This window comes from Jaculus jaculus, chromosome 17 (genome assembly GCF_020740685.1).
Source record: "Jaculus jaculus isolate mJacJac1 chromosome 17, mJacJac1.mat.Y.cur, whole genome shotgun sequence".
Classification (NCBI taxonomy): domain Eukaryota; kingdom Metazoa; phylum Chordata; class Mammalia; order Rodentia; family Dipodidae; genus Jaculus; species Jaculus jaculus.
In genome coordinates, this window is record NC_059118.1 from 52,154,484 (window position 1) to 52,181,769 (window position 27,286).

Below are 27,286 nucleotides of genomic sequence, written 5' to 3' on the forward strand. Positions count from 1 at the left end.
TCTACCTCAAAAACAACAACCAAAAAAAAAAGTCATTGAGGGCTGGAGAGATGGCTTAACAATTAAAGCACTTACCTATGAAACCTAAGGATGCAGGTTCAATTCCCCAGAACCCACATAAGCCAGATGTGTACACATCTGAAGTTCGTTTGCAGTGACTAGAGGCCCTGCCCCTCCCTCCCTCCCTCCCTCTCCCTCTCTCTCTCCCTCTCTCTCTCATAAATAAATAAATAAATAAATAAATAAATAAATAATATATCCTGTTCTCGGGCTGGGAGATGGGGCATTGGATAAAGCACTTGCCTCACAAGCATGAAGATAGGGTTCACATCCTCAGTACCCACATAAAATGCCAGATTGGTGAGAGTAGCAAGCCTAATGTCAGCTCTCAGGAGGCAGAGACAGGACCCCTGGGGCAAGCTGGTTCACTAGGCTACTAGAACAGGTGAGCTCTGGGCTCAGGTGACAGATCCTGCCGCAGTAAATAAAGTGTAGAGTGACCAAGGAGAACAATGGAAGACGCCTTCTGGCCTCCACATGCACTCCCACACACATAACACACATGCACACACGCACAAAATTCCTTGGTCTCTCTTCCTGACTTCATGGTCTACTCAGGAGGATTCATTCTGTACCAGCAAGCACACTGTGACTATCAACTCATTTCATGTGGAAGTCAACAAAAGTTCTGCCAGGTGTGGTAGCACGAGCCTTCTGTCCCAGTGTGCAGGAGGCAGGGTAGAAGGATCGCTGTGAGTTCAAGGCCAGCCTGGAACTAGAGAGAGTCAGTTTCAGGTCAGCTTGGGCTAGGGTGAAATCCTGCCTTAGTTCCCTCCCCCCCCCCCAAAAAAAAGGTTCTTCATTGGAAAGCCCTCTTGGGCTCAGTCTGTCTGTGTGTGTGTGTGTGTGTGTGTGTGTGTACATGCACACACACACGCGCCCAGCCCACTAATGAAAACTCACCTTGACTATACCCTGTAAGCCCCAGAATTAAGTTGCAGCTTTCAAAATACGTCAAATAAAATCCCTTTAGTAATGAACATGATTGTGTATAGTGAGCTGTAAGATGTTTCTGAACCCTCTCTATCTAATGTAGTTTTGTAAAACAAGAGCACATCTGTGACTTCATTTGTTCATGCTGGACAGATTAGGAAAGCGAGCTTCGTCTGGTGAAGAGCTTCCCAGCTCATAGCACTCCCTGCAAGCCAGTGTCTGTCTCTCGGTTTGGATGCTCATGCTTGAACTGCACAGCCTCAGATCACTCTTTGTAGTATGGTGGACACTTAAGTCACCTTAGATATCATCAAGTGAAAAGTCCATCTGTCTTAAATTTAACATGTCCCTTCTCGCACCATCACTCACACCCTCGCTTTATTTTACAGAGAAAACAGAGGAGGATGCAGAGCGGGAGGCCCGGCTGGTGGAGCAGTGGGTGGGACTGACAGAGGAGAGGAATGCTGTGCTGGTGCCCGCCCCTGGCAGTGGGATCCCCGGGGCACCTGCAGACTGGTAAGGCCCCTCTTCCTGAATGGGTCTGGTGCAGGTGCTCAGGATTGCCTGTGACAAGAGCTTACAAATGGCTTTCCAGCACCAGCACAGTGAATGCTAACCAACTGAGGGGTGAGGGAAAGGCTACCCATCTAGGGTCCCGTGCACATGCACCTTCCCCACGGCAGCCCACTTCCTGTGCAAGAAACCGGGGAATGCAGGTGATCTGGCCAGGAATCACATGCCACTTGCCTCTAAATAAACAACTTGGATTCTGTTTTCTCTTCTCCAGACCTTCTTTGATTTTGGCCCCAAAGGAGGTTTTCAGATACAGAAAATGCATCTTTTTATTTGCCCTCATCCTGCTTATCTTGCAGTTAGTGAAGACAAGGCACTTCAGCAGTACCCAGTGGGTCCTTGCCTAACCGCCCAGTCAGCCCTGGATATGCCCCTGAGGACAGCTTCTGTCTGCCCTCGACTCTGGGATGCCATGACCCAGAGTTAGTCCCCAGCCTCAGCTCTTAAATGTATTTCCATAACTCCTTTTTGACTTTACTCCTAACCTATGGGAGCTGCCTTCAGTGCTGCTCTGAGACCATGCATGGAAAAAACTGTGTTGGTTCTCATACAGTCTGTATATTGCAATGCATATTAAGTATATAAAACACTCTTCATGCCTGTTCATTAAATGGTAACTACTGTTGATTCTTATTCCAAAAATATGTTCTGAGACATACTGGGGGGGGGGGTAGAGTTAGTATTTGCTTTTTGGTTGGCATTACTGGGGATTGAAGCCAGGTCCTCCCTCCTTCATGCCAGGAAAGCACTCCACCACTGAGCTGCACCCTCAGCCCTTGTCCTGAGCAGTTAGGAGAAAATTCAAGATTCTCTTTGAACACAGGATATACATGCCCAGATAGGCTCTTTCATACAGACACAGGTATGTTAGAGATATGTATCTCTCATGATGAATGGACGTGGAATTAATTAATTTCATGGCCTGCCTTAGGAAACTGGAGACTCTGATTGGGGCACACAACTCGTAGCCTGACAGTCACCACCCCTCGCAGATTCTCCTGCTGGGCCGGAACCCCGTGTCAAGCGCACTCTGTGTTGGCCACCTCTGTGAAGAGCCAGCTCAGTCCCCTCTAGACATCCTTACCTCAGTCTCTCTCGCGGGCTGTTCTCTAATGTCACATCCCCTTGAGTGAGCATAAGGTGTAACGCCTGCCGCACGTCCAGTGCTGACTGAGAAGAGGAAGGGCAGCACAGGCTCCTCGTCGTGAGCGTCCTCGGAGGAGGCGCGTGACCTCGCCTTCTTTCCCGGGCCTTGCACTCTCCCTTCCTGGGAGCTTTGAGAGTCCCTTTTGCTTACCTCTTACCTCTCACCCCCTGACCTCTGGCACTCGAATTGTTTTTAGGAAGGCTGTAAGTCAATAATCTTTGTTTCAGTTAATCACATATAATTCATGACCAGTAATTCTTTTACTTTTCATAATAATTCCCATGACTTATGTCATCAGGGCAGTCGAAATGAGATGGTTATAAAACAGAACCTACATCCCCATGGTGGTCTCTTCTGCTTCTGGGGTTCTATTTTGTTATAATTAAATTTTACTTTACTTAACTTAGGATCCCTCCTCCTGGAATGGAAACCCATATACCAGTTCTCTTCCTTGATTTGAATGGTGAGTAGATACTTAAAAATTATAATGGTTATCACATTTAATCAAGGTTTGTCATCTCTTCCAACTCACGTGGCACATTTAGATAACATCTTTGCTTCAATCAAATACAGGTAAGTATGACATGTAGAGTCACAGGAGAAGAGATAAGATATTTAATTACAAAATGAGAACACCTGGGGAAATTTAAAACTGCCTATGAGCACAAGACAGCTGTAAGACATGATTTGAACTCATCAGGCTCAGCAAAGGCCACAGAATTGGCACTTCTTACTAGAACCCTTTGTTCCTGACACTTTTATTTATCTATCTATCTATCCATCTATCTATCTATTTACTTATTTATGAGGGAGAAAGTAGGGGAGGGGCCTCCTACTACTGCAAACAAACTCTAGATAGCCACCTTGTGTGTCCAGCTTCATGTGGATACTGGAGAATTGAACCCTGACCATCAGGCTTTGCAAGCAAGCACCTTTAACTGCAGAGCCATCTTCCAGCCTGATCCCCAGTAGTTTCAATCCCAGTTTTGTAACCTTGCACAAAAGTTTTCTAAAGATACAGGTTTAGGCCAGGCCTGGAGGTGCACACCTTTAAACCCAGCACTTGGGAAGCGGAAGTAGGAGGATCACCATGAGTTTGAGGCCACCCTGAGACTACATAGTGAATTCTTGGTCAGCAGGGCTAGAGTGGGTTCCTAATTGGAAATAAACATAAATAAATAAATATGTGTGTGTGTGTGTGTGTGTGTGTGTGTGTGTGTGTGTGTGTGTGTGTATACACACACACATATGTATGTTCAGTCTCTCATAACATACCCACAAACAATAATTTTTGGACCTCGTGTCCTCCAAGTTAGTTGAAAAGCTAAGGTAGAAAGATTAAAAGTTCAAGGTCTATCTGCCTGTCATGCAAAGAGTTCAGACCAACATGGGCAACTTAGATCTTGTCTTAAAATAAAAAGCACTGAAAGGACTAGGATGCAGCTTAGTGTAGAGTACTTACCGGACATGTGTGGAAGTCCTGGTTTCAATCGCCTAGACACGGGTGTGGTGGCGCACGCCTTTAATCCCATCACTCAGGAGGCAGGGGTAGGAAGATCACTGTGAGTTCAAGGCTACCCTGAGACTACATAGTGAGTTCCAGGTCAGCCTGGGCTAAAGTGAGACCCTACCTTAACCCCCCCCCCCAAAAAAGAAAGAAAATGGAAGCAAAGCCAGGCATGGTGGCATGTGCCTTTAATCCCAACACTCAGGAAGCAGAGGTAGGAGGATCTCTGTGAGTTCAAGGCTAGCCTGGGACTACATAGTCAATTTCAGGTCAGCCTGGGCTAGAGCAAGACTGTACCTTGGAAAACCAAAAAAGGAAAGATAGGAGAAAGGAAAGGAAGAGGGGAGGGAGGAGAAAATAAAAGCAGAGGATGGGCATGCTGCACAGGCCTGTTGTGCTGGCATTCAGGAGGCTGAGGCAGAGTTCATGAGCTTGTGGCCAGCCTGGGCTGTGTAACAAGTTCAAGGCAAGTTTGTGTCAATCACGTGAAGGTTAGGTCTGTGATGCAGGCTGGTTGCTGAGGCATCTGGCATGAGCTCATTCAAGTACTACAAAGCCTGAGGAAGTGCCAGGTTGACTGCAGAAAGGAAAACCAAATCAGAGTTCTGGGTTAAGGTTTATGGTGGGCTCCTGGCAGGTCCTTAAACAGTTCTGGGGTGGGGGGAAAGTCAGTAATTGATTGGGGCGTGATGCAGGGAATTTGGCTTTGGCTCACTGGCTGATTTTTTTAATATATTTTTTATTGATTTGCATGCTTTTAGGGGGGAAGAGGGCACTAAGGCCTCTTGCCATGAAAACAAATGCCAAGCACTTATGCAGCTTTTTAAAATATTTTTTAAGACTTCATTTTTATTTATCTATTAGAGAAGGGGGGAGAAAGTGTGAGAATGGGTACACCAGGGCCTCTAGCCACTGCAAATGAACTCCGTATGCATGTGCCACCATGTTCATCTGGCTTACGTGGGACCTGGAGAAACAAACCTGGGTCCTTAGGTTTCACAGGCATACACCTTAACTGCTAAGCCATCTCTCCAGCCCTAAAATATTTTTTTTAATTATTTTATTTTACTTATTTCAGAGAGAATGGGCATGCCAGTGACTTTAGCCGCTACAAACAAACTCCAGATGCATGTGCCACCTTGTGCTCACATGGGTTCTGGGGAGTTCAGCCTGGGTCCTTAGGCTTCACAGGAAAATGCCTTAACTGCCAAGCCATCTCTCCAGCCCGCTTATGCAACTTTTTGTGTTTGGCTTATGTGGGTAGCTTGGGAATTAAACCCTGGCCAACAGGCTTTGTCAGCAAGTACCTTTAACCACTGAGCCATCTTCCGAGCCTCTAAAATGTTTTCTTAGAGGAGAATGTGTGTCTGAGAAGGTACAAGCAATGGTGCTGGCCACATACAGGTATTTGAAGGGTGGCCTCACACTAGGGCAGACAGTAGAGGAAGGTGATCTTTCTACCAAGTGATTAGAACCTTAATTCCAAATTAATCACTTAACTGCTAAATTCTCTAAAGCCAAGCATGGTGATGCACACGTGAAATCACGTTTGGGAGATGGAGGCAGGAGGACCAGCAGTTCAAGGCTAGCTAAGACCCTGTCTCAAAAATCAAACAAAAAAGAGCTGGGTGTAGTCTAACCCAGCACATGGGAGACTGAGGTAAGAGGATTGCTGTAAGCTCAAGACCAGCCTAGGCTACAGAATGAGCTCTGGATCAGCTTGGGCTAGGGTTTTTCCCTGCCTCAGAAAAACAAAAAGGGGCCCTGGGTTGATAGCTCCGCAGTTTGCAAAGCCTGCTGGCTGGGGCTCAGTTCCTCAGCGCCCACCAAAGCCAGATGCACAGTGGGCCTTGTGTCTGTGGCCCTGTAACAACGGGAGGTGGGGGCGGATGAAAGCCCACAGCCCAGCCGCTCTGCCGCTCGTGGCACTGACAGTTTGCAGTAGCAGCAAGAGACCCTTTCACAGAAAGCAGAGCACAGACACTCGAAGCTGGCCTCTGTCCTCCACACCCTTGCTCTTACACACAGTGAATAGTGTTATGAGCAGTTCTCTGATGAGAATGCATGTAAATAGGACAACAAACCTAGCATTAGCTAACAGGAGGACCAGGCATCAAGCAAGCAGCTAAACGTCCAAGCGGTGCTTAGGGAGCGTGCTGTCCTAAGACTTCATATCGCATGTGTTCACTCCATCTTAGAGGAAATTCGCAAAACTACTTGGCTAAAATCATTATATTTAAAAGATAATAGTAGCTAGTTTTACTTGTGGAGTATTGATTTCAATTATGGGATAAGGAGTGAAAGAAGAAAATAAAAGCATGTTAAACATATACTTGGTCTGGGGGGAGTATTCTTGGGGCTGGGGTATAACTCGGTAGGATGTGTGCTTAGCATGCTGCTGCGAGTTCCTGGATTCGGTCCCCAAGCTCCCAGTTTCTTTTAATAAAATATTTAATTTATCTGAGAGAAGGAGAGAGAATGGGTATACCAGGGCCTCTAGCCACTACAAATGAACTTGTGCATCTGGTTTTACGTGGATACTGGCGAATCCAACCTGGGTCCTCTGGGTTTGCAAGCAAGTGCCTTAACAACTAAGCCACCTCCCCAGCCCTTTGCTTTTAGAGGTATGGTCTTACTCTTGCCCAGGGTGACCTGGAATTCACTCTGTAGTCTCTGCTGGCCTTTAACTCACAGTGATCCTCCTACCTCTGCCTCCCCAGTACTGGGATTAAAGGTGTGCACCACCACACCCAGCCAAACCACCAATTTTTAAAAGGTGTGTGTGTGTGTGGTGACATGAAAGTAGCAAGGGGATCACAGAGAGGAGGAGGAGATCTTAAAGGAGAGGCAATAGAGAAAAGAGGGTAATCGAGTATAGGTGACATGAAAACAGAAGAGAGACTCTGCGGGAAGCAGGATGACCAGCAGCTGGGGAGGTCGGCGGAGGAGGGTAAGAACGCAGTATAGGAAGGTGTGTGTGGAAACGTCTTCATGAAGCACACCGTGGTGTACACTAACCTTAAAATTACTAAATGTAAAGAAGACATACTTTAATTTCCTTGGTGTTTGTTTAAAGATTTCTCCCTACTTCTTATCTTGAACTTGGTTAGCTGATGACCTCAGTGCAAATGAACATCTGGTGGGCCCCCATGCCTCAGGGGTGAACTCCATCCTGCCCAAGGAGCACGGCAGCCAGTTTTTCTACCTGCCCATCATAAAGCACAGCGATGATGAGGTAATTCACACACACAGAGAGACCATCAGATTAGCACATGAGCTCTGTGGCTGTCTTCTTCAAAGGCTGCCATTGGGGAAGGGCACTATGGACTTTGAAAAATGTTTATTTGTCCTTCAGAATAGGCGAGGAGGGCTGGGGAGAATCTCAGCAGGTTAGATGCTTGCTATGTAAGCATGAAGACCTGAGTTCGATTCCCCAGCGCCCACATAAAAAACCAAGCATGGCTGCTCATGCCTGTAACCTCAGAACTGAGTGGGGTAGAAGACAGGACGGTTGCTGGGCCTCAGCCACTCTAATTGAAAACCAGGGAGCCTCAGGTTTGGTGGCAAAGAAGGTGACACCTAGCGTCATTCTCCGGCATCTGCAGTTTGCACATGGGGCAGGGTGTATTCACCACACATGCACAATCACCACGCGTGCCGCACATTTACCAAAAATATGTGAATAGAGTAGATCAGAAAGAAATCTATTTGGCTATGCCAAGTAGATTTATTTTCTTTCTCTGTCATGCCCTATAAAAACTGCTGTGTCACAGTTGTCTAGTTTCCACTTCCTCATCATTCGCCACTCCTAGGTTTCAGCCACGGCCTCCTGGGACTCCTCAGTGCATGACTCTGTTCACTTGAACCGGGTCACACCCCAGAATGAAAGGATCTACCTGATCGTGAAGACCACGGTTCAGCTCAGTCACCCTGCGGCGATGGAGTTAGTGTTACGGAAGCGGATCGCAGCCAATATTTACAACAAGCAGGTAGTAACCCGACTGGCTCTCCACGGCTGTGTTGTCTACCCCTCGCTGTCATGAAGTCATCTTATGCGGGTGTGTACAAAGCAACCACACTGCCGTGTGAACTCAGAAGGAGGAGATGCCCTCCCCAAATCCATTCCCTGGTCACTGACAGGACACCCGTTATCCCGGCATGCAGAAGCTGACCAGTTCTCTGCATGCATGGAGTAGAAACGCATAGACTAGACTCCAGATGAACCCCTGTCCTGCTGCTTTGCCAGGTCACATGCGTGAGGTCGTAAGTTCTTCAGACTGTCCCAGGGCAGACAAGACCCACCACAGAAGCCTGCCTGTGCCACAGCTCTGTAACTTGACTCCCAAGCCACAGCTGGGCCTCAGTGACCCTCAGGGGTGGACACAAGACTTCTAGAGGCAGTTTTTTGAGTTGACTTTTTTTGGCTGCTGTTCTTGTTTTCTTCTGTGTGGTTGTTTGGGGTCTTACTCAGTAGCCCAGGCTGACCTGTAACTCATGGTGATCCTCCTGCCTCAGCTTTCCAAGTACTGGAATTATAGGTGTGAGCCCCCCCATCTAGCTTTTAAGCTCAAGGGTTGCTTTTTTTTTTTTCTTTAGCTTTTCCTGAATGTTGTTTGTGTATGTACTAAATGCAGTCATTTGTAATGCTTTTGCAACTTGTAAAATACTAAGTAACTTGTTGATGTCACATAGCTTACTCCAGCTTTCCTTTTCTGTTAGAGTTTCACACAGAGTTTGAAGAGGAGAATCTCATTGAAAAGTATATTTTATTCCTGTGGCGTAACCTATGAGATAGTCTCCAATATACCAAAGGTAAAATACGGGGCTTTTAAAGTATCAGTAGCTAAGAAGGTAGAGAAAGTGTGCACATTCTTGCACACTTCGTGTGAAAAGTACAGCCACTTCCTTCTTGTGCCCTTAGGCAACTGAAGAGATTGAGGACCGTGAAACGCTGGCGCTCCTGGCCGCACGGAGTGAGAACGAGGGCACGTCGGACGGGGAGACGTACATTGAGAAGTACACGCGGGGCGTGCTGCAGGTGGAGAACATCCTGAGTCTCGAGCGGCTCCGGCAGGCGAGTGACCTGCGAAGGGAGGGCCAGCACCAGCTTGCCGCTACAGGATAGCATTTCCGTAGAGGAAGGACTCTCAATACAGTTATATGAATATATGACAGGTGATGGAGGGAGGGAGGGAAGGAGGGAGAGAGAGAGAGATCATACATACATACATACATAAAGTATAGAAGACAGTGTTTTGCTCTGGAGCACACTAACAAGCTAGTCTCAAACTTATGGCAATCCTCCTGCCTCAGAGTTCCAGTTACTGGGATTATAGGTATGCACTACCACACTCAGCCCCCATAATTAAAAGAATGGCTTTTACTAAATGCTACTTAACAAGTACTGTGCCAGAATACTGTTAAATCCATAGGTACTACTATAATTTATTTACATTGTTTATTTGACAGCAAGAGATAGAGGCAGATAGAGAGAGAATGGGTGTGCCAGGGTCTTTAGCCATTGCAAACAAACTCCATATGCATGTGCCATCTTTTCATCTAGCTTACATGGGTCCTAGGTAAACCTGGGTCCTTTGGCTTTGCAGGTAAATGCCTTAACCATAAACCATCTCTTCAACCCACGTAATCCACTTTTTTGTGAGAAAACTGAGACTGAAGGCGGTTAGCTCCTTCACCCAGGTTACATAATCAGGAAGTGGTACAAAGTCAGACATAAACTCAAATAACATAACTCCAAAGTCCATATGTTGAACCATGTGACTTAGACCAAGGTTAACCCTGAGGAGTTTGCAGAACATTCAGGTCAAAGTAGTGAATCAGTGGTGGAGCCGCACCGCCAGACAGGGCTTGTTTCTTAGGAGCAGAGCTTGACTTCGGGGACAGTGCCAAGAGTGGCAGGAGAAGTGCACCTGGTGTCCCAGAAAAAGTCTTACTTTAAAAATCCTGTGAAAAGTGAAACACAAGTGAAGACCACACAGCATAAAACTAGAAGCGAGGCTGGAGGGATGGCTTAGTGGTTAAGGCGTTTGCCTGCAAACCCAAAGGACCCAGGTTTGATTCCCCAGGACTCACGTTAACCAGATGCACAAGGTGGCACATGCGTCTGGAGTTTGTTTGCAGTGGCTGAAGGCCCCAGCACGTGCTCTCTCTTCCTCTCTCTCTCTCTCTCTCTCTCTCAAATAAAAAATATTTTTTAAAATAAAATTTTAAATACTTTAAAGGGGTTTTATTTTTACTGCTCATTTGTAGGAAAAGTCACCTATTTTTTGCTCAGCAGCATTGCTGGGTTTTTTTTAACTTATTTATTAGAAAGAGAGAGAGAATAGGTGTACCAGGGCCTCCAGCCACTGCAAATAAACTCCAGATACATGTGCCACTTTGTGCATCTGGCTTTACCTGGTTACTGTGGAATCAAACCTGCGTCCTTAGGCATTGTAGGCGAATGTCTCTCCAGCCCAGCAGTTCTGTTTTTAATAGATTCTGGAGAAAAAAAAATGTGGCACATTAAGATACTAGTCTTCTAAATACGAATTCTTGTGTGTGTACAATTTTACATATATGCTTTCTAAATATTTTTCAAATGTGTGTTCTTTTTATAATCAGCTGAGACAATAACAAATGCTCTCTTTGCACTGCTCTGTGTTTACAGGCTGTCACGGTCAGAGAAGCCCTTTCTGCCAAAGCCCGGCACATTCGCAGAAGCCTCAGTACACCAAATGTGCACAATGTGAGTGTGCCTGCAGGGTGGGCGGCTGGAAGGACTCCCCACAGCTATGTTAGAGGACACAGCACTGTAGTGGGCACCCAGAGTGCTGAGCCTGAGCCTGCCTGTTTCCACAAGGGGTGGACAACCACGACAATCACTTTGCTGTTTGTGTGTGTGTGTGTGATTGATATATGTATATATATGTATATATATGTATATATATATATATATATATATATATATATATATATATATGTGCCATATATATTTTGTTGTTATTATTTTTCCAGACAGGGTCTCACTCTAGCCCAGGCTAACCTGGAATTCACTATGTAATCTCAGGGTGACCTTGAACTCATGGCAATTCTACCTTTGCCTCCAGGGCTGGGATTAAAGGCATGTGCCGCCACACCCTCCAAGACAATCACTTTGTTCCTAAGTTTTCCCATTGCCTATTTTGATTCTTTCTCAACCAATTTGATCTAGAGATTTCAGTGCTAGAAGATGTTTCTAGCACTGGGGGAACAGGGACAGAACTGTGCAAAGACCACTTCGCAAGCATTCTCTTCCCAGGAGCAGCAGAGTAAAAGCAAGATGCTTCCCCAGAAAAGTACAGGATCCCTCCTGATCTCATGAACTGCCAAGAAAGTGATTAAAAATTCACAATTTGTCTTATAATAGGCTACAGAGCAATACTCATACTTACTATCATACAGATTTCTCCTGACCATGGTGCAAGCATTAGAAATAAAGAAGAGAGTCATTGTAAGTTAAAAAAAAAAAAACTCCTAAGCTGGGGATATTGCTCAGCAGAACTCTTACTTAACAATGCACGACTTTCCACCTTCAATCTTGACTACTGTAAAAGGAAGGGAAGGGGAAAATAAAATGAAAAGAGGGGAAGGTGACAGGGGGAAAGGAAAGAAAGAAAACTTCTAATCAACTCATTTATCACAGAAGAGCTTATAGTGCTAACTAGGACGTAAGAAGAACTAAATAATTCATACATACATACACACACACACATACATGCATACACACACGTGCATGCACACACATACACACTTGTGCAACTTAAGTGCTACATAAATGAAAATTATTTGCCCTAAAATCCATGTTGTCCCACTTACCAATGAGAATTCTAGACAGTAAAGAAAATGGAAGATCAAAAGCTACTCTTGGGAAATCTATAGTGCTTATGTTATAAAGAAGAGTTACAAATAGAAGTGGGCATGGTGGTGTAAGTTCGTAATCTTAGTGTTCCTGAGGTAGGAGAATCATGAGATCAACACTAGCCTGGACTACATAATACTGCCCCTGTCTCACAAAAATGGAGAGGTGTTTAGAGTGATGATTAGTGATAGATGTGTGCTTGGTCTGCATGGAACCTTGGTTCAGGCTGGGGACCAACGAAAACAAAGAAAAAGCCAGGTATAGTGACACATGCCTTTAATCCCAGCACTAGGGAGGCAGAGATGGGAGAATTACCATGAGTTTGAGGCCAGCCTGGGACTATATAATGAGTTCCAGATCAGCCTGGACTAGAGTCAGATCCTACCTTGAAAAGGGGGTGGAGCCTAGAAAGATGACTTAGTGGTTAAGGCACTTGCCTGTGAAGCCTAAGGACTCATGTTTGACTCTCCAGGTCCCGTGTAAGCCACATGCACAATGTGAGGCAAGCACTCAAGGTTGCACATGCACACAAGATGGCGCACGCATCTGGAGTTGATTATAGTAGCTGGAGGCCCTGGTGTGCCAGTTCTCTTTCTTACTTGCTCCTCCTCTCTCTCTCTCTCTCTCTCTCTCTCTCTCTCTCTCTCTCTCATTTAAAAAAAAAAGTAAAGAAAACCATGTGTGAAGTAATCTTTAAAAAGTTTATTATGAGCCAGGCATGGTGGTGCATGCCCTTGTTCCTAGCTGTCAAGGCAGAGGTAGGAGGATCACCAAGAGTTTGAGGCCACCCGGAGACTACATAGAGAATTCCAGATCAGCCTGGGTTAGGGTGAGACCCTTCCTCAAAAGTCAAAACCAAAAAATTTTTTAAGTTTGTTGTGAACCTGCCACTGATTAAGACTCAGGACCTAGCTACTGGTCTGGGGAGGTGGCTCACGTTTCAGCTGAAGGTACTTTCAAAGCCTGCTGGCCCAGGTTCAGTTCTCCAGTACCAATGTAAAGCCCAATATACAAAGTGGCACATACATGTGGAGTTTGTTTACAGTGACAAGAGACCCTGGTACACCTATTCTCCCTCCCCCCCTCTCTTGCACACATGCAAATAAATTAACTAAAAATCTTTTTATTTTTAAGTCCTAGTTCCTAATATTTAAAGAGGGTAGAAGAGAAATGAAGATACCACAGGGACTCAGCAAAGGCCGTGTGGGACTTTACAGGAAAATTGAATCATTTCTAAACATCCAAATTAAATGTTTTTTTTTTTTAATATTTTTATTTATTTGAGAGCGAGAGAGAGAGAGAGAAGGAGAGAATGGGCAGACCAGGGCCTCCAGCCAATGGAAACGAACTGCAGACGCGTGCGCCCCCTTGTGCATCTGGCTAACGTGGGTCCTGGAGAATCGAGCCTTGAACTGGGGTCCTTAGGCTTCACAGGCAAGCGCTTAACCGCTCAGCCATCTCTCCAGCCCCAAATTAAATGTTTTAAACGTTAATTTTTTTCAAGGTTGGGTCTCACTCTAGCCCAGGCTGACTTGGAATCCACTATGTAATCTCAGGCTGGCCATGAACTCACAGTGCTCCTCCTACCTCTGCCTCCTGAGTACTTGGATTAAAGACATGCACCACCATCCAGACTTCAAATGAAATTTCTAGTAAATGCTAAAAGAAAAAACAACGGAGAGCCCACATGTTAAGCGAGAATTGAGAGGGAAATTGCAGACTTTAGGTGGGGTGTGCTGGCGGCGAGGAGGCAGCAGTGGCATTCATTCCCCGCGCCTCTGTCCGGCACGGCGGCAGAGGACGCAGCCTTGGGAGAGAGACCTGGGCAGCTGGACGAGGAGACATTAACGCGGCCGGAACTGAATGGGCTGAAAGCAAGTTTTTCTGCCCTGACTGCAACACTTAAAATGATAAGGAATGTATGTGAGACTTATATACTGTGTGTGACATAGCTATGTATATACATATAAGCAAGGAAACCACTTAGAAAAAAGAGTTGCCATCCTTCCCCTGCACTGGAAGCAAGCTCCCTGAGCCTTCCAAGTTGCACTGAAGACACAGCTCTTCAGGAAGTCTTCACGACTTCAGGGCTGGATTGAGACTGCTGAGGACCACGTGGACCAAGCAGCTAGCTTCCAGGGTCCTTGACTGTCAGGTCTGAAGACAGCTATTGTTGGAATGCATAAACTAATCCAAAATACTCCTTTTTAATGCCAGTTCATTCTGTTGGTGGTGTTCTTCTAGAGAACTCTAATACTCCAACCAGTAGATGGGTTAATAATCTGAACTGACAGGCCGGGCGTGGTGGCGCATGCCTTTAATCCCAGTGCTCGGGAGGCAGAGGAAGGAGGATCGCCGTGAGTTCAAGGCCACCCCGAGACTGCATAGTGAATTCCAGGTCAGCCTGGACCAGAGTGAGACCCTACCTTGAAAAAAAGAAAGTCTGAACTGACAGTCCTCAAAAGAAAAACAATATCTAATAAGCTTTTGTAGCAACCACCTTTACCCACTGAACTATTCCTACAGGCCCTTAATACATATCTTTAAAAGTGTTCAAATCAAAAAAAAAGAGAGAGTTGAGCAGTATGTCAATCAAGTTGCAGTTCATGAGCTGTTGCGATCCTGATTCGGAACCCTGAAGGGTAGAGACGTGGCCCAGTGGTAGAGCACCCACACCCACCTGCATGCGGGAGGCCCTGGCTTCAGTCTCCATCACAGTAAACAAATACATACATACATAGTGGGGAGGTTGCCCAGTGCTTAAAGGAACTTACTCGCAAAGCTTGCCAGCTGGGGTTTAATTCCCAGTCATCCAAGTAAGGCAGAAGCAAAAAGTGGTGCAAGTATCTAGTTTTTGTAGCAGCAAGAGGCCCTGGTCCATGAACTTAACTTACTATAAATTTCCAGCAGAATTTTGGGTATAGCTTACAAACATAACCTAAACTCTCTGAAAAAGCAGATTTTGTGCCCTCCCAAGGACGCTGAGTGCCTCATGGACACACTGTTTCTTATACAGAACCAGATGACACCGAGCCAGGTGTGGTGTCACATGTATGTTGGAGCAGGGGATCACAAATTTGAGGACAGCCTGAGCCACTATGAGACCCTATCTCAAACAGAACAGAACAAGAGGCTGGAGAGATGGCTTAGTAGTTAAGGCAGTTGTCAGCAAAGCCAAAGAACCCAGGTTAGATTCTCTAGTACCCATGTAAAGCCAGGTGCACAAGGTGGCACATGCATCTAGTAGCCAGAGGCCCTCGTGCACACATTCACACTCTCCTCTCTCTCTGTCTCTCAAATAAAATACAAAAATAAATAAATAATCAAAACAAGCTGTGCATGATGCTGCATGCCTTTAAACCCAGCACTCAGGAGGCGGAGGTAGAATGTGGATTGCTGTGAGTTCAAGGCCAGCCTGGACTACAGCCAGACCCTACCTAAAAAAAAAAAAAGGAGGGGGCTAAGTGATAGTACTTATAAAGTATAACACATTCATTTATGGATGGGCATGTGTGATTCAATAATATGCAAATAATTACCCCAAACTGAGAGTAGTCATTATTCCTAGGGAGGGAAGAGAAGAAAACAGGCTCATATCTTCAGCCACGCCTGTGGTTTGTACTTTATCATCTCAGCACTCAGAAGGCAGAGGCAGGAAGACACTGAAAGTTCCAGTCTGGCCAGGACAACATAGCCAGTTCCATTCCTTCCAGGGGTCCATAGTGAGACTCTGTCTCAAAAAAAAGGGAAAGAAGCCGGGCGTGGAGCGCACCTTTAATCCCAGCACTTGGGAGGCAGAGGTAGGAGGATCATCGTGAGTTCGAGGCCACCCTGAAACTACATAGTTTATGAAATCCAAGTCAGCCTGAGGTAGAGTGAGACGCTACCTCAAAAAAAAAAAAAAAAAAAAAAAAAAAAGGAAAATAAAAAAACATTATGGTAAGCATATTAATCACATTGAAATGTTTCACCTCTTTCAGGTCTCTTCCAGTCGGCCAGACCTCTCTGGCTTTGATGAAGATGATAAGGTAGGTTTTATGTGTGGGTAAGCTAGGTTATTAGCACAATTTAAGTTCTTGAAAATGTAACATGTACTTACATTTTTATGTGTTTTTACCTATTTGAGAGAGAGAGAGAGAAGGAAGGAGGGAGGAAACAAGAGTTTAGGCACACCAGGGCCTCTTACCACTGCAGACACACTCCATATGCATGTGCCACTTTGTGCATCTGGTTTTACATGGGTAGTGGAGAATTGAACCCAGGCGAGTAGGCTTTGCAAACAAGTCCCTTTAGCCTCTGAGCCATCTCCCAAGCCCTCATTTTTCTGATTATTGCTAAAGAAACTTAAACTCTAGTCTTTAGAGGCAGCCAACTCCTAAGAAGTAAGGCTAAATAAGCTAATGGTATTTGAGAGTTTTCTCCTCTTAGTATGCCAAACTTTCATGGCCACTTGAAACCTTTAAATCTCAGGTAGATGTCAGGTAAGCAAACCACCTAGCTTGCCTTGAATAGTCCTTGTTTGTGCTGCTACCCAGGCAAAATTATGAATAAAACCATTCATTCTATTCCTCTTTTTATTTTGTTTGTTTTTTGAGGTAGGGTCTCACTCTCACTCAGGCTGTCCTGGAATTCACTGTGTAATCTCAGGGTGGTCTCGAACTCTTGAAGATCCTCTACCTCTGCCTCCTAAGTGTTGGGATGAAAGGCATATGCCACCACACTCAGCCCATTCTATTGTTTTGGTTTTTCCAAGGTAGGGTCTCACTCTAGCCCAGACTGACGTGGAATTTACTATGTCATCTCAAAGTGGCCTTGAACTCACAGCAATCCTCCTACCTCTGCCTCCCAAGTACTGGGATTAAAGGTATGCCTCACCACTCCCGGCTCCATTTTATTCTTAAAAGTATTTTAGTTTGGGGCTGGAGAGATGGTTTAGTGGTTAAGGTATTTACCTGCAAAGCCTAAGAATCCAGTTTCGATTCTCCAGGGCCCACATAAGCCAGATGCACAAGGTAGTTCATGCATCTGGAATTCATTTGCAGTGGCTAGAGGCCTTGGTGCACCCATTCTTTCTTTCTCTCTATCTCTACTAAATAAATTAAAATAAATATTCTTTTAAGTATTTCAGTTTGGTCTTTAAATGTTCATCACAGGCTGGGGAGATGAACCAGTCAGTAAGGTACCTGCCTCACAAGCATGAGGACCTATTTGAGTTCTATCCCCAGCACCCACATACAATGCCAGGCATGACAACATGACCGCCTTTCGTCCCAGTGCTGGACAGAAGGTTCCCGGGGCTCGCTGCCAGCCATCCTAGCCTAATTTGTGAGCTCCCGGCCAATGAGAGATCCTGTTTTGACAGTGTTCCTGAATATAACAACCCAAGGCTGTCCTCTGTCACATACACACACACACACACACACACACACTCCAATCACCCTAAATATGTACCACATTAATACAAGTAACTATCTACAGGGAGGGAGGAGTGTGAACGTGGGATTCATAGCGGATTTTACTGTGTTCAGAATGATCTTATTAAATCTTGAGGAAATAAGATAGTAACATTTGTTTACTCTAGTTGTGACATTTATTATAGTCATCACTTTGTGCCTACAGTACTTCACAGTAAAAGTAAAGAGCCCACGTTGTCATTGAAAATGTAAGAAACTTAAATCTGGGCCTTTTCCCCTCATTTTACAGTGACTTCACCACAGTTGACCCATATTTTTGCCTTGTAGGGATGGCCAGAGAACCAGGTAGATGTAACTGACTACAGCTCCAGTTACCAAGATGTAGCATGCTATGGAACTCTACCCAGGGGTTCGCCGCGAAGGAGTAAGGAAGGTACTAGAGGGATTGTTCTCAAAGATTTTTTAAGTACTTAGGAACAGCATGATAAGATGTATTTCATATGATGAGATAGGACACTGAAAATCTACATAGGTAAATGGTCAAAGTCTTGTCTTGTACGGATATATCATATTCATTTACTGTATTTCTTTGTGCTTTATATCCAACACATCCAAATAAAAATAGTGCTTCGTGTGTGTGTGTGTGTGTACACACATGCATGCATGTTTTGCTAGAGACCAAGCCCAGGGGCTACCTTCTTAGCCCAGAAGAACACTTTCTGTATGTTACTTTACGTTTTCCAAATCATTTTTCAGGTGCAGCATTGGTGGTATCAGTGGTGAGTGTAGCTGCCTTCCAAATCATTTTAGTACATGAGGCTTTGACCTATAAGTCAGTTGTTGAGACACATATAAATCTCATCACATTTTGCTGTGCCAAAAGACTATCCTTCTATTGTAGTTTTTATGCTCAAGAAAATGTTTAAGAAAGCATGACTTGGATTCCTAAAACTAGTTCATAAATGATACTAGAAATGAGTGTACTCAATGGTGGTATTGCCTAAATATATCATCTACTGTCCTGAGGGAACCAGCATTCTGTGGAATTGTAAGCAGGTTACTTTCTTTTACTTTTAATAATATTTATTTATTTGATGGGGGCAGAGAGGAAGAGAATGAACACACCAAGGTCTGTACACACTGCACACAAACTCCAGATGCATATGCCACCGTGCACAGCTAGCTTTACCGGGTACTGGGGAATTGAACCTATGTCCATAAGCTTAGCAGATAAGCACTTTCATCACTAAGCCATCGCTGTGGCATAGCAGCTGTTACTTTCTGTCTTATATTTTATTGAGAATTAGGAAGAAGACACAGGGAGAAAGAATCCAAACACAGTGAGAACTGAGAACAAGTGAGAATTACCTTTCCTTAGTCACATAGAGCCAGGTGGATCAAGGAGGACAGACAAGAAAATGTGAATTATTCATTCATTGAGTGTGTGTTGTTGTAAAATACAACCATGGGAATAATGTGACGTAGAAGAGAAAACGGGGATACAGAGTAAAGTGATGATAAAGGGCTCTGGGAACTCAGCAGGAGCTGGGGTGGGTCTGGTAAGTGGTACCTAAGCTGGATCTTGGAAAAAGAATTCATTTCTGACTTGTTTCACATGAACCAAGCCTTTAGTAACTCTCATGACATTATAGGTTTATCTCTAACCTTGCCTCCATCTATTTGAGTACTTAGCCACATGTTAGCATATGAATTTCACTTTCAACCACTTATCACTGTTGCCAAGGGTGTTAGCTTTCCATTACTGTGACAAAATACCTGAGAAGAACCTACTTAAAGGAGAAAAGGTTTTTCTCAGCTTATGGTTTCAGGTCCCAGGCCCGCTGGCTCCTTTGCTTTGGGTCTGAGGCAAAACAGAACAGGGTGACAGTGGGAGGGAGCATGCCACGGTGGAGACTGCTCAACTCACAGAGGCCTGAAAGCAGAAAGAAAGGAGAGAGTATAAAGGGTGAAGAAAGAGGGAGACAGACGAGCAGAGGAGAGCCAGGGACAAGGCACACCCTAGTGACCTAGCGGGCCACGCAGCTACGAACGGGTCCATGAATGAGTAGGAGCCCGTTGCTGAGATCAGCCCCTCACGATCCAGTCGCCTTCCAGCATTGCCGCCTGCTGGGCTGCAGCACTGGGTCATTGCCTGGCTTCCCGCGTGTCTCCGAGACGTGCTGCGGACACCAAGAACTCATGCCCTTTTGTCTCCCTCAGGTTGTACTGTGTCGGACAATCCTCATGCCTTATCCGTCAGCCCTTTTAAAGCATTCTCTCCTCAGCCACCAAAGTTTTTCAAACCCCTAATGCCTGTCAAAGAGGAGCATAAGAAAAGGACAGCTCTTGAAGCGCGACCTCTTCTAAGCCAAGAGGTAAATGCTGGACTCGTGTGTGCTGGGCACGTCAGAAGGGCAGGCAGGGTGGCTGCGGTCTGCAGTCACGTGGTGGACGCTGCATGGAGCGTGCTGGGTTTCCACGGTGTGGGTCTCAGTCTGGGATGCCGCCTTCTCGGGTGCACAGGCTGTAGTAGGGAGTTATTTTGGTTGTTATTACTATGGGTTTACTTCTCTGCATTGATGGCTTTCCAGAGTGCTTTCTACCTTTAAAGTGAGCAATGGATGCTAGATGTTCTAAAAATATTAAAGGCTTTTATTATTCATTTGTTGACAAAACTAATAATGCTTCTGGCTACAGAATCTGTGAAGTCCTGTCAGATTTCACTGTAGTTTAACTCTGGCTACAAACGTGGCCGCAGCACTGCTCACGTGTGACGAAAGTGTTGGCGTTGCTTTTCTAACATGCATGTACTTCATAGGTATGATGGCTGTTGTCGTCTTTTGTGTGTGATGCATCTGTGTGTCTCAACCTTTGCAGAGCATGCCTCCATCTCAGGCACATAACCCGGGCTGCATTGTACCCCCCGGAAGCAATGGCAGCCGCATGCCAGTAGAGCACAGTAGCAAACGTGACAAGGAGATTGTAAGTTCTGGAACCATTTCTGTCCTGCTGCCTGGTGGTGGGTTTAAAGCCCTTTCACAGACTGTTCTCAGAATGTTTTCAAAGAAATTACCACATGTATTGAGTCTGTGCTTAAAAAAGAAAACTGTGACTATTGGTAGTGAAACTTTGCATGGATGTGGCTTGTGATCTTCCTAAGTGTTCATTCTGTTTTACTTATCTGTTTCTCTTAGTCTAAGTGTCCTTAGCTAAAGCTCTGATCATTATTTATGTAACAAAGAGGTCACTTTAACTAATACTGAAATCTCTCTAATGTGCCTCTGAACATTGCCCAGATTCTGAAGTTAATCTACCTAGAGGAATTGCACTTACTTGGAGTAAGTAATCACGAGTTTAGCTGTGGCTGTGTTTGAAAGCTTTTGTTCTGTGGCTGAAGCTACTGCCAAGATTCTCGCGTAGTCTGTAGCTGCTCTGTCGTCCATCGTCACTCCTCATCTCCACCCCTCATCTCCACCCCTCCAGCATGGGTAGCCTTTGTTAATCAGCTGGCAAAATGTACTCCAACCTGGTTGCTCTCAGCCTTGCTTTTAGGGTGGCTTATGCATATTTTACCACAGGTAGGTTGAAACACTAGCTACAGTACTTTATTCTCCAGTAGTTTTAAAATTTCACATTTGAACTTCTGGGTATGGTGGCACACCCTATAATCCCAGCACTTGGGAAGGCAAAGAGATTGTAAGTTTGAGGCCAACCAAGACTACATAGCAAGACCCTCAAAAAAAAATACATTTGAAGTATCATTTTTAAATTTTATTATACCAGGCATTTCCAGTTGTAAATTATACCTCAATTTAAAATTTTTTGAAGCCAGGCATGGTGGTGCATGCCTTTAATCTTAGTATTTAGATGGCAGAAATAGGAGGATAGCCATGAGTTCAAGGCCATCCTAACACTACATAGTAAATTCCAGGTCAGCCTGGGCAGTACAAGACCGTACCTTGAAAAACCAAAAAACAAAAATTGAAAATTTATATGTTCCCAAGCCTGGAAAAAAATTTATAATTTTGCCTCAGTTTCTGCTCTCCTGTGGCTTCCTAGGCCTGAACAAAACCAAACCAGCCTGGGGTGAGAGGAGGCTGCTTGATGTTTATGGCTGCGTGTGATCTACTGTGCTGGGCAGTGTGGGGAGTCTCATGCCCAGCGACTCCCTGTCAGAGCCATCCCTGAGCTTGGTCGTGTGAGGCCCGCTAACGGCGCCAGAATAGCTACTTCTGCACACTGTGAACTAACTGCCTCCACCCGGACCTGCCGCTGGCCACTCATCCGCACGCTAGACTGCTGGTGGGGTTCAGAAATGACTCCTCACTCCCAACACAGAGAAGCGAGGAAAAGCACCCCTCCTCTTCCTCTCCTCTTCCCCTCTCTCACCACCTTCCCGTTTCTAGGCTTTCCCTGTCCTTCCACACTCAAAGCTCCTGTCCTAATTTATGATGGGGAAAAGAGGGTCATTCCAATAGCTGCTCCTTTACTTCCGTGAGTCTAATAATGGGGCTGCCCCCCCCCGCCCCCGTGTACCTGACCGGCCATCTCTAGTGCAATCAGTGAGGCCTGCTGAGTGGGCTTAAACGGCCAGTGGCTTTGCTGTCACCCCTCAAACAGATTACTATCTTTTTGCTGACATGACTCTCACCCTGGAGTGCCCTGGCAGGGAGTTGAAGCCTGTTATATTAGTACAATGAACTTTGGGGCTCCCCCCTCTCCAAGGACTGCCAGATGTCCCTTGTGGAGCTGCCCATCACTTGGTCACTTAATTCACGCAGCCAGTCCTGTGATTCTCCCCTTGCTTTCCTTTGAAGAGTTTGAAATGAATGGACCTTAGCAAGCACGGTATTGGATGGAATGAGATTCTCTTGGCCTGAGAAACCCCAAGTGGCCGTCAGGCTATGTGACGAAGTGCACTGGGAAGTATAGACGCTGCGTGGGGTTGAATGGGACCTGACCCTTTCTGGGGTCTGACCTGAGAAAGCTGCCTCTACTCTCCTTAGTGAGCGGGTTGCTGAGCACTTTCTATCTCAGAAGCTATTGAACTGCTTAACTTATTCTGTTTGGCAGCTTTCCAGGATGTTTTGATAAGGTTTTAGTGCATTGCTTATTTGACCTGAAATTTTTAAATTTTTCCCTTTGGAAGCTATATTTTATTTCCTCTCCTACAAATGCATGAGTCATTTCTTGATCCCACTTCACTTTCTTTTCTCTTCCATTCTGGAAAAATTAGAATCAGTGGTTAAACTGGTGGAGGAAATCTGTAGTCATTCTTGGGTAATATCAATAAACTGTTTTTTTAACCCATCTGATTGCTATAGTAACATATAATTTCACATAGGATTATGTGCCTGACTTTGTTGTTTTTGTTTCTTGAGATAAGGTTTCAATATGCCCGTGCTAGTCTGGAACTCAGTATGTAGCCCAGTGTAGCCTCAAACTCTCAGCCCCTTTGCCTTGGCCCCAAGTGTTGGGATTGCAGGCTTGTGCCCCAGGCCTGGCTGCTCTTGGCTCTTGAAGCTGTAATTGCATGAACAGATGTACTTCCCATCTTGTATAAATAAGATAAAAACAACAGTACTTTTTTCAGGCTTTTTGGTGGTTATGTTGTGATACTGAGATTGGAACCCACCACCAGGCACTGTGTAAGCACTCTACCACTAAGCTACATCCCCAGACCTTTAGTTTTTATTATTTTTGAAACAAGGTCTTGCCAAGTTGCCCATGTTGGCTTTGAACTTACTATGTTGCCCAGGCAGGCCTCAAACATGAGGTCCTCTTGCCTCAGCCTCTTGAGTCGCTGGGTTGGAGGTATATACCACCACATTATGAGACATAGAGAACAGCAGTATGCCTCTGGCCACACTACCCCCCTCGGGTGCCGCACAGACAGCATAGGGTTTATACCTGTCGTTTCCCAGAAGTAACAAAGGGATAGTGACCCAAAGAGAATTACTGAGCAGTTTGCTCAAGGTCTCACAGTTACTAACAGTACACAAGAAAGAGGCCTGTCTTTCAGCAAAATTAGGTAGATTCCAGTGACTCTGGATACTTCCTGTTGCCCGGCCCTTAGGACTGCGCCCAGCAGTGTCAAGTCCTTGGCTGACAGTCCTGAACACAAACCTCACTGATACCCTACAGAGACCTGATCGTAGCGGGAGTGGGAACTGATTGATGGAGTAAAGCTCTGCACAGAGAATCGCTGCTTTAACCATGAGTTTCAGTTCCTTTTTTAAAGCAAAATGTTTTGTCTGTAGGTAAATACCACCTGCAAAAGTTAAATCGCAAAAATCAAATCATGAAGACGATAGCTATAGAGAAGCTTGAGAACTTGACTCCATGCTCCACTTTTAGGTAGGGTTTTAACTCTTTTTGCCCTTAAGATATTGTAGGAAGGTGCTTAGTTTAGAGTCCTCTAAGATTTAGTGATAAATGAGGCTTCTAGTATAAAACTCTCTAACAGAGGGTCCTCCCTATGCAGTTTAAGCCTTGAATGCAGCAAGTCAATTAACATTGTTTCTTTTTAAATGTTGCAAAGTGTTTACTATCCACTGAGTTTTCTCTTTTCCTGGAATAAGTTTCCTATGCCCTTAGCCTTGCTCACTGGATCACTGGGTTGCTTCTCCCTCAGTGGGTGACTGTTCCCTGCCCTCTCCCAAGGCTCTGTGGGTCCTTTGCATTTTCCACGGTCATTCTCATCCTTTAGAAATAACTTCTTTATCTTTGTGAATTTGGTACATTTGCACCTGTTTCTACTCATTAAACTCATGATTGCTTATTTCATTCTGCAAATTATATTTTAAAAAGATGAAAGTCCTTTCCTTGGTCTTGAAAAGAAATAACTTGCAGACATAAAAAGGCCCCCAAGCCAATAATTTTTGTTTGCAAAATTGCTTTTCTAGGCAACAGATAATTTCTTGGTAACGAATTGCATCAGGCACTCTTGGGCTTGGAGAATGGCTTATTTTGCTAGCTTTATTAAATCACAGAAAGCATAAAGGACCCAAACACTTGAATTCAATTCGCAGTCTACATATAGGTAGAGAACCTGAAAATCCAGGAAAAGGCTACAGATGTGAGCTGTTCTGTCCCATGTTGGAGAGGTTCCCTGTGGTTGTCCGAGCCCACCAGGAGCGCACACTCCATCCCCTCAGCTTCTGGCTTTGATGTTTCTTAAACTGCTGGACATGGAACCCTGGCTTTGCACAAGCCAAGCCAGCGCTCTGTCACAAAGCTGCACCCCTCTCAGCCCCAGGAAACTTTAAAAAAAAAAAAATAACAAGGCTACTTAATTTAGAAGGCAGCTAGGTAAGTGTTGCCAAAGAATTTGTTTTGCTAATTTCAGGAACTTTATCTCTGGTATCTGATACTCACCTTTTAGTTGCCAAGGAAGTAAGATTACTGAGTTCCCCCTCCTCCAGGTAGGGTCGCACTCTGGAATTCACGGCGCCCTCAAACTCACACTGATCTTCCTACCTCTGCTTCCTGAGTGCCAGGACTGAAAGCGCATGCCACCACACCTGGCTAGATAGTTATTTTTTTCAACTAATTTATGTTCTTTTTTTTTTTTCTTTGTTCTGAAGGCATGTAAGCTCATATCACGATGGGCACTCTCAGTTATACTTTTACAACTATTATAAAACTAATTTGTTTTAACTGAGAGGCAGTGAAGACTATTAAACTTTCTATTCTAAGATGATCTTATGTAGCCTAGGCTAGACTCAAACTTACTCCATAGCCAAGGATGACCTTGAACTCCTGATCCTCCTGCTTCTACCTTCCAAGTATTGATATTAAAAATGTATGCACTGGGCATGGTGGCGCATGCCTTTGATCCCAGCACTTGGGAGGCAGAGGTAGGAGGATCACTGTGAGTTCAAGGCCACAATGAGACTACATAGTGAATTTCAGGTCAGCCTGGGTTAGAGACCCCCCAAAATAGATGTATGCCATCATGCTTGGTTTATGTTGTGCTGGGGATTGAACCCAGGACTTAGTGTGTGCTAGGCAAACATGACCCCACTACCCACTGAGCTATTAAACTTTTTTGTTGTTGTTTTTTGAGGTAGGGTCTCACTGTAGCCCAGGCTGATCTGGAAGTCACTGTGTAGTCTCATAGTGGCCTCGAACTCTCAGCAAGCCTCCTTCCTCTGCCTCCTGAGCGCTGTGATTAAAGGCATACATCACTACACCTAGCCTATTAAACTATGTTTCATGTATTTAAATCTCATAAGATTATAAGATATAACTAAAAAAATTACTATAGCTGGGCGTGGTGGCGCACGCCTTTAATCCCAGCACTTGGGAGGCAGAGGTAGGAGGATCACCGTGAGTTCGAGGCCACCCTGAGACTACATAGTGAATTCCAGGTCATCCTGGGCTAGAGTGAGACCCTACCTCAAAAAACAAAAAAAAAAAAAAAAAAAAAAAAAAAATTACTATACTGTTCAACAGATTAAGTTTATATTTGTTTGTGAGCTACCCTCTGCTCCTTATTCATATAACACCCCTTCCCATGCAGCCTGAAGAAGTGTGGCAGATGTTCTTGTTTGAGCTTTTTAGTCACCTAACTGCTGTAATTGTAGATGCATTTTAAAAGCTGTTAAGCTGGGCGTGGTGGTGCATGCCTTTAATTCCAGCACTGGGGAGGCAGAGGTAGGAAGATACACTGTGCATCAGGCAGCCTGGGCTAAAGTGAGACCCTCCCTCCAGCAGGGGAGCTTAAGCCAGATGACCAGTGAGTAAAGAACTGTTTAAGGTTCTCAAGAGTACTGCTTGGAATGAAACTTGTATCAACCCAAGCAGACAGAGTTCTCTCAAGATGGTTGTCAGAACAAGGACCCAATGTCAGTCCTTTTCATTCACCTTCGGCATTCATGCCCAAACGCCCGGGCCAATGAGCACGTGGTAGAGAGGAGGGCGGGCTGGGCATTTCCTGTTGATTTGTTGAGGCAATGCCTTTCTTTTGCTTGCCCTGGATGATCTTGAGCTTACTCTGTAGCCAGAATAGCTTCCTCCACCTCACTGGGCTTCTCCTACTTTGGCAAAGTGTGAGCCACCAGGCCTGCCCCAGCTTGTTGGGAATATTTCTTAAAGTTTGTTTTTTTTTTTTTTTTTTTCTTTTTTGTCTTTTGAACCTGGTCTCACTGTAGCCTAGGCTGACCTGGAACTTATTCTGTAGCCCAGAGTGGCTGTAAACTCATGACAATCCTCTCACCTCAGCCACCTAAATGCTTAAAGTCACATTTTAGAGACTGGGAAGATTGCTCAGTGGTTGGTGGGCACTTAGTTGCAAAGCCTGCTGGCCTGGGTTCAATTCCAAGCCACCCACATTAATTAAACCAGATGCAGAAAGTAACCCAAGCACCTGCAAAAGACTGGTGCACACGCATGGGCGCGCACGCGCGCGCACACACACACACACACACAAAAGAAAGTCACATTTTAAAAACAGTGCTGCTTAGTGCAGCAGTTAAAGCACACATAACCCCAGGCATTAGGACTCTGGGACAAGAAAGTGCCACAGATTTGAGACAAGCCTGAGCCACGTAGTGAGTTCTAGGCCAGTCTGAACTGCAGAGTAAGACCCTATCTCAAAATAATAACAATAATATCTCAAAAATGATAATAATAATAATAATAATAACAACAACAACAACAACAGTATTTGAACTGGTGTTGGGGGTTTATGAAATTGGTTTAAGATGATTAGATAACATTTTTATTTGCACATTAAATGCCCATATGAT

At 45.0% G+C, this 27,286-nt stretch overlaps 1 protein-coding gene across 6 annotated transcripts in view; it reads left to right on the top strand.

Moving 5' to 3' along the window:
* Positions 1-27,286, top strand: part of Kif13a (kinesin family member 13A) — a 213,424-nt gene that overhangs the window by 180,799 nt on the left and 5,339 nt on the right. For 3 of the 6 annotated variants that reach the window (XM_045136321.1, XM_045136320.1, XM_045136322.1), the window contains 11 exons: positions 1,383-1,509; positions 3,121-3,176; positions 7,331-7,455; positions 8,033-8,209; positions 8,940-9,032; positions 9,142-9,294; positions 10,891-10,968; positions 16,101-16,148; positions 17,862-17,967; positions 19,755-19,909; positions 20,412-20,516. In XM_045136321.1, coding sequence (XP_044992256.1) covers positions 1,383-1,509; positions 3,121-3,176; positions 7,331-7,455; positions 8,033-8,209; positions 8,940-9,032; positions 9,142-9,294; positions 10,891-10,968; positions 16,101-16,148; positions 17,862-17,967; positions 19,755-19,909; positions 20,412-20,516 — 1,223 coding nt within the window. Of the gene's footprint in view, positions 1-1,382; positions 1,510-3,120; positions 3,177-7,330; positions 7,456-8,032; positions 8,210-8,939; positions 9,033-9,141; positions 9,295-10,890; positions 10,969-16,100; positions 16,149-17,861; positions 17,968-19,754; positions 19,910-20,411; positions 20,517-23,794; positions 23,892-27,286 lie in introns of all 6 variants that reach the window. The other 3 variants (XM_045136323.1, XM_045136324.1, XR_006633969.1) reach the window with 2 other exon arrangements.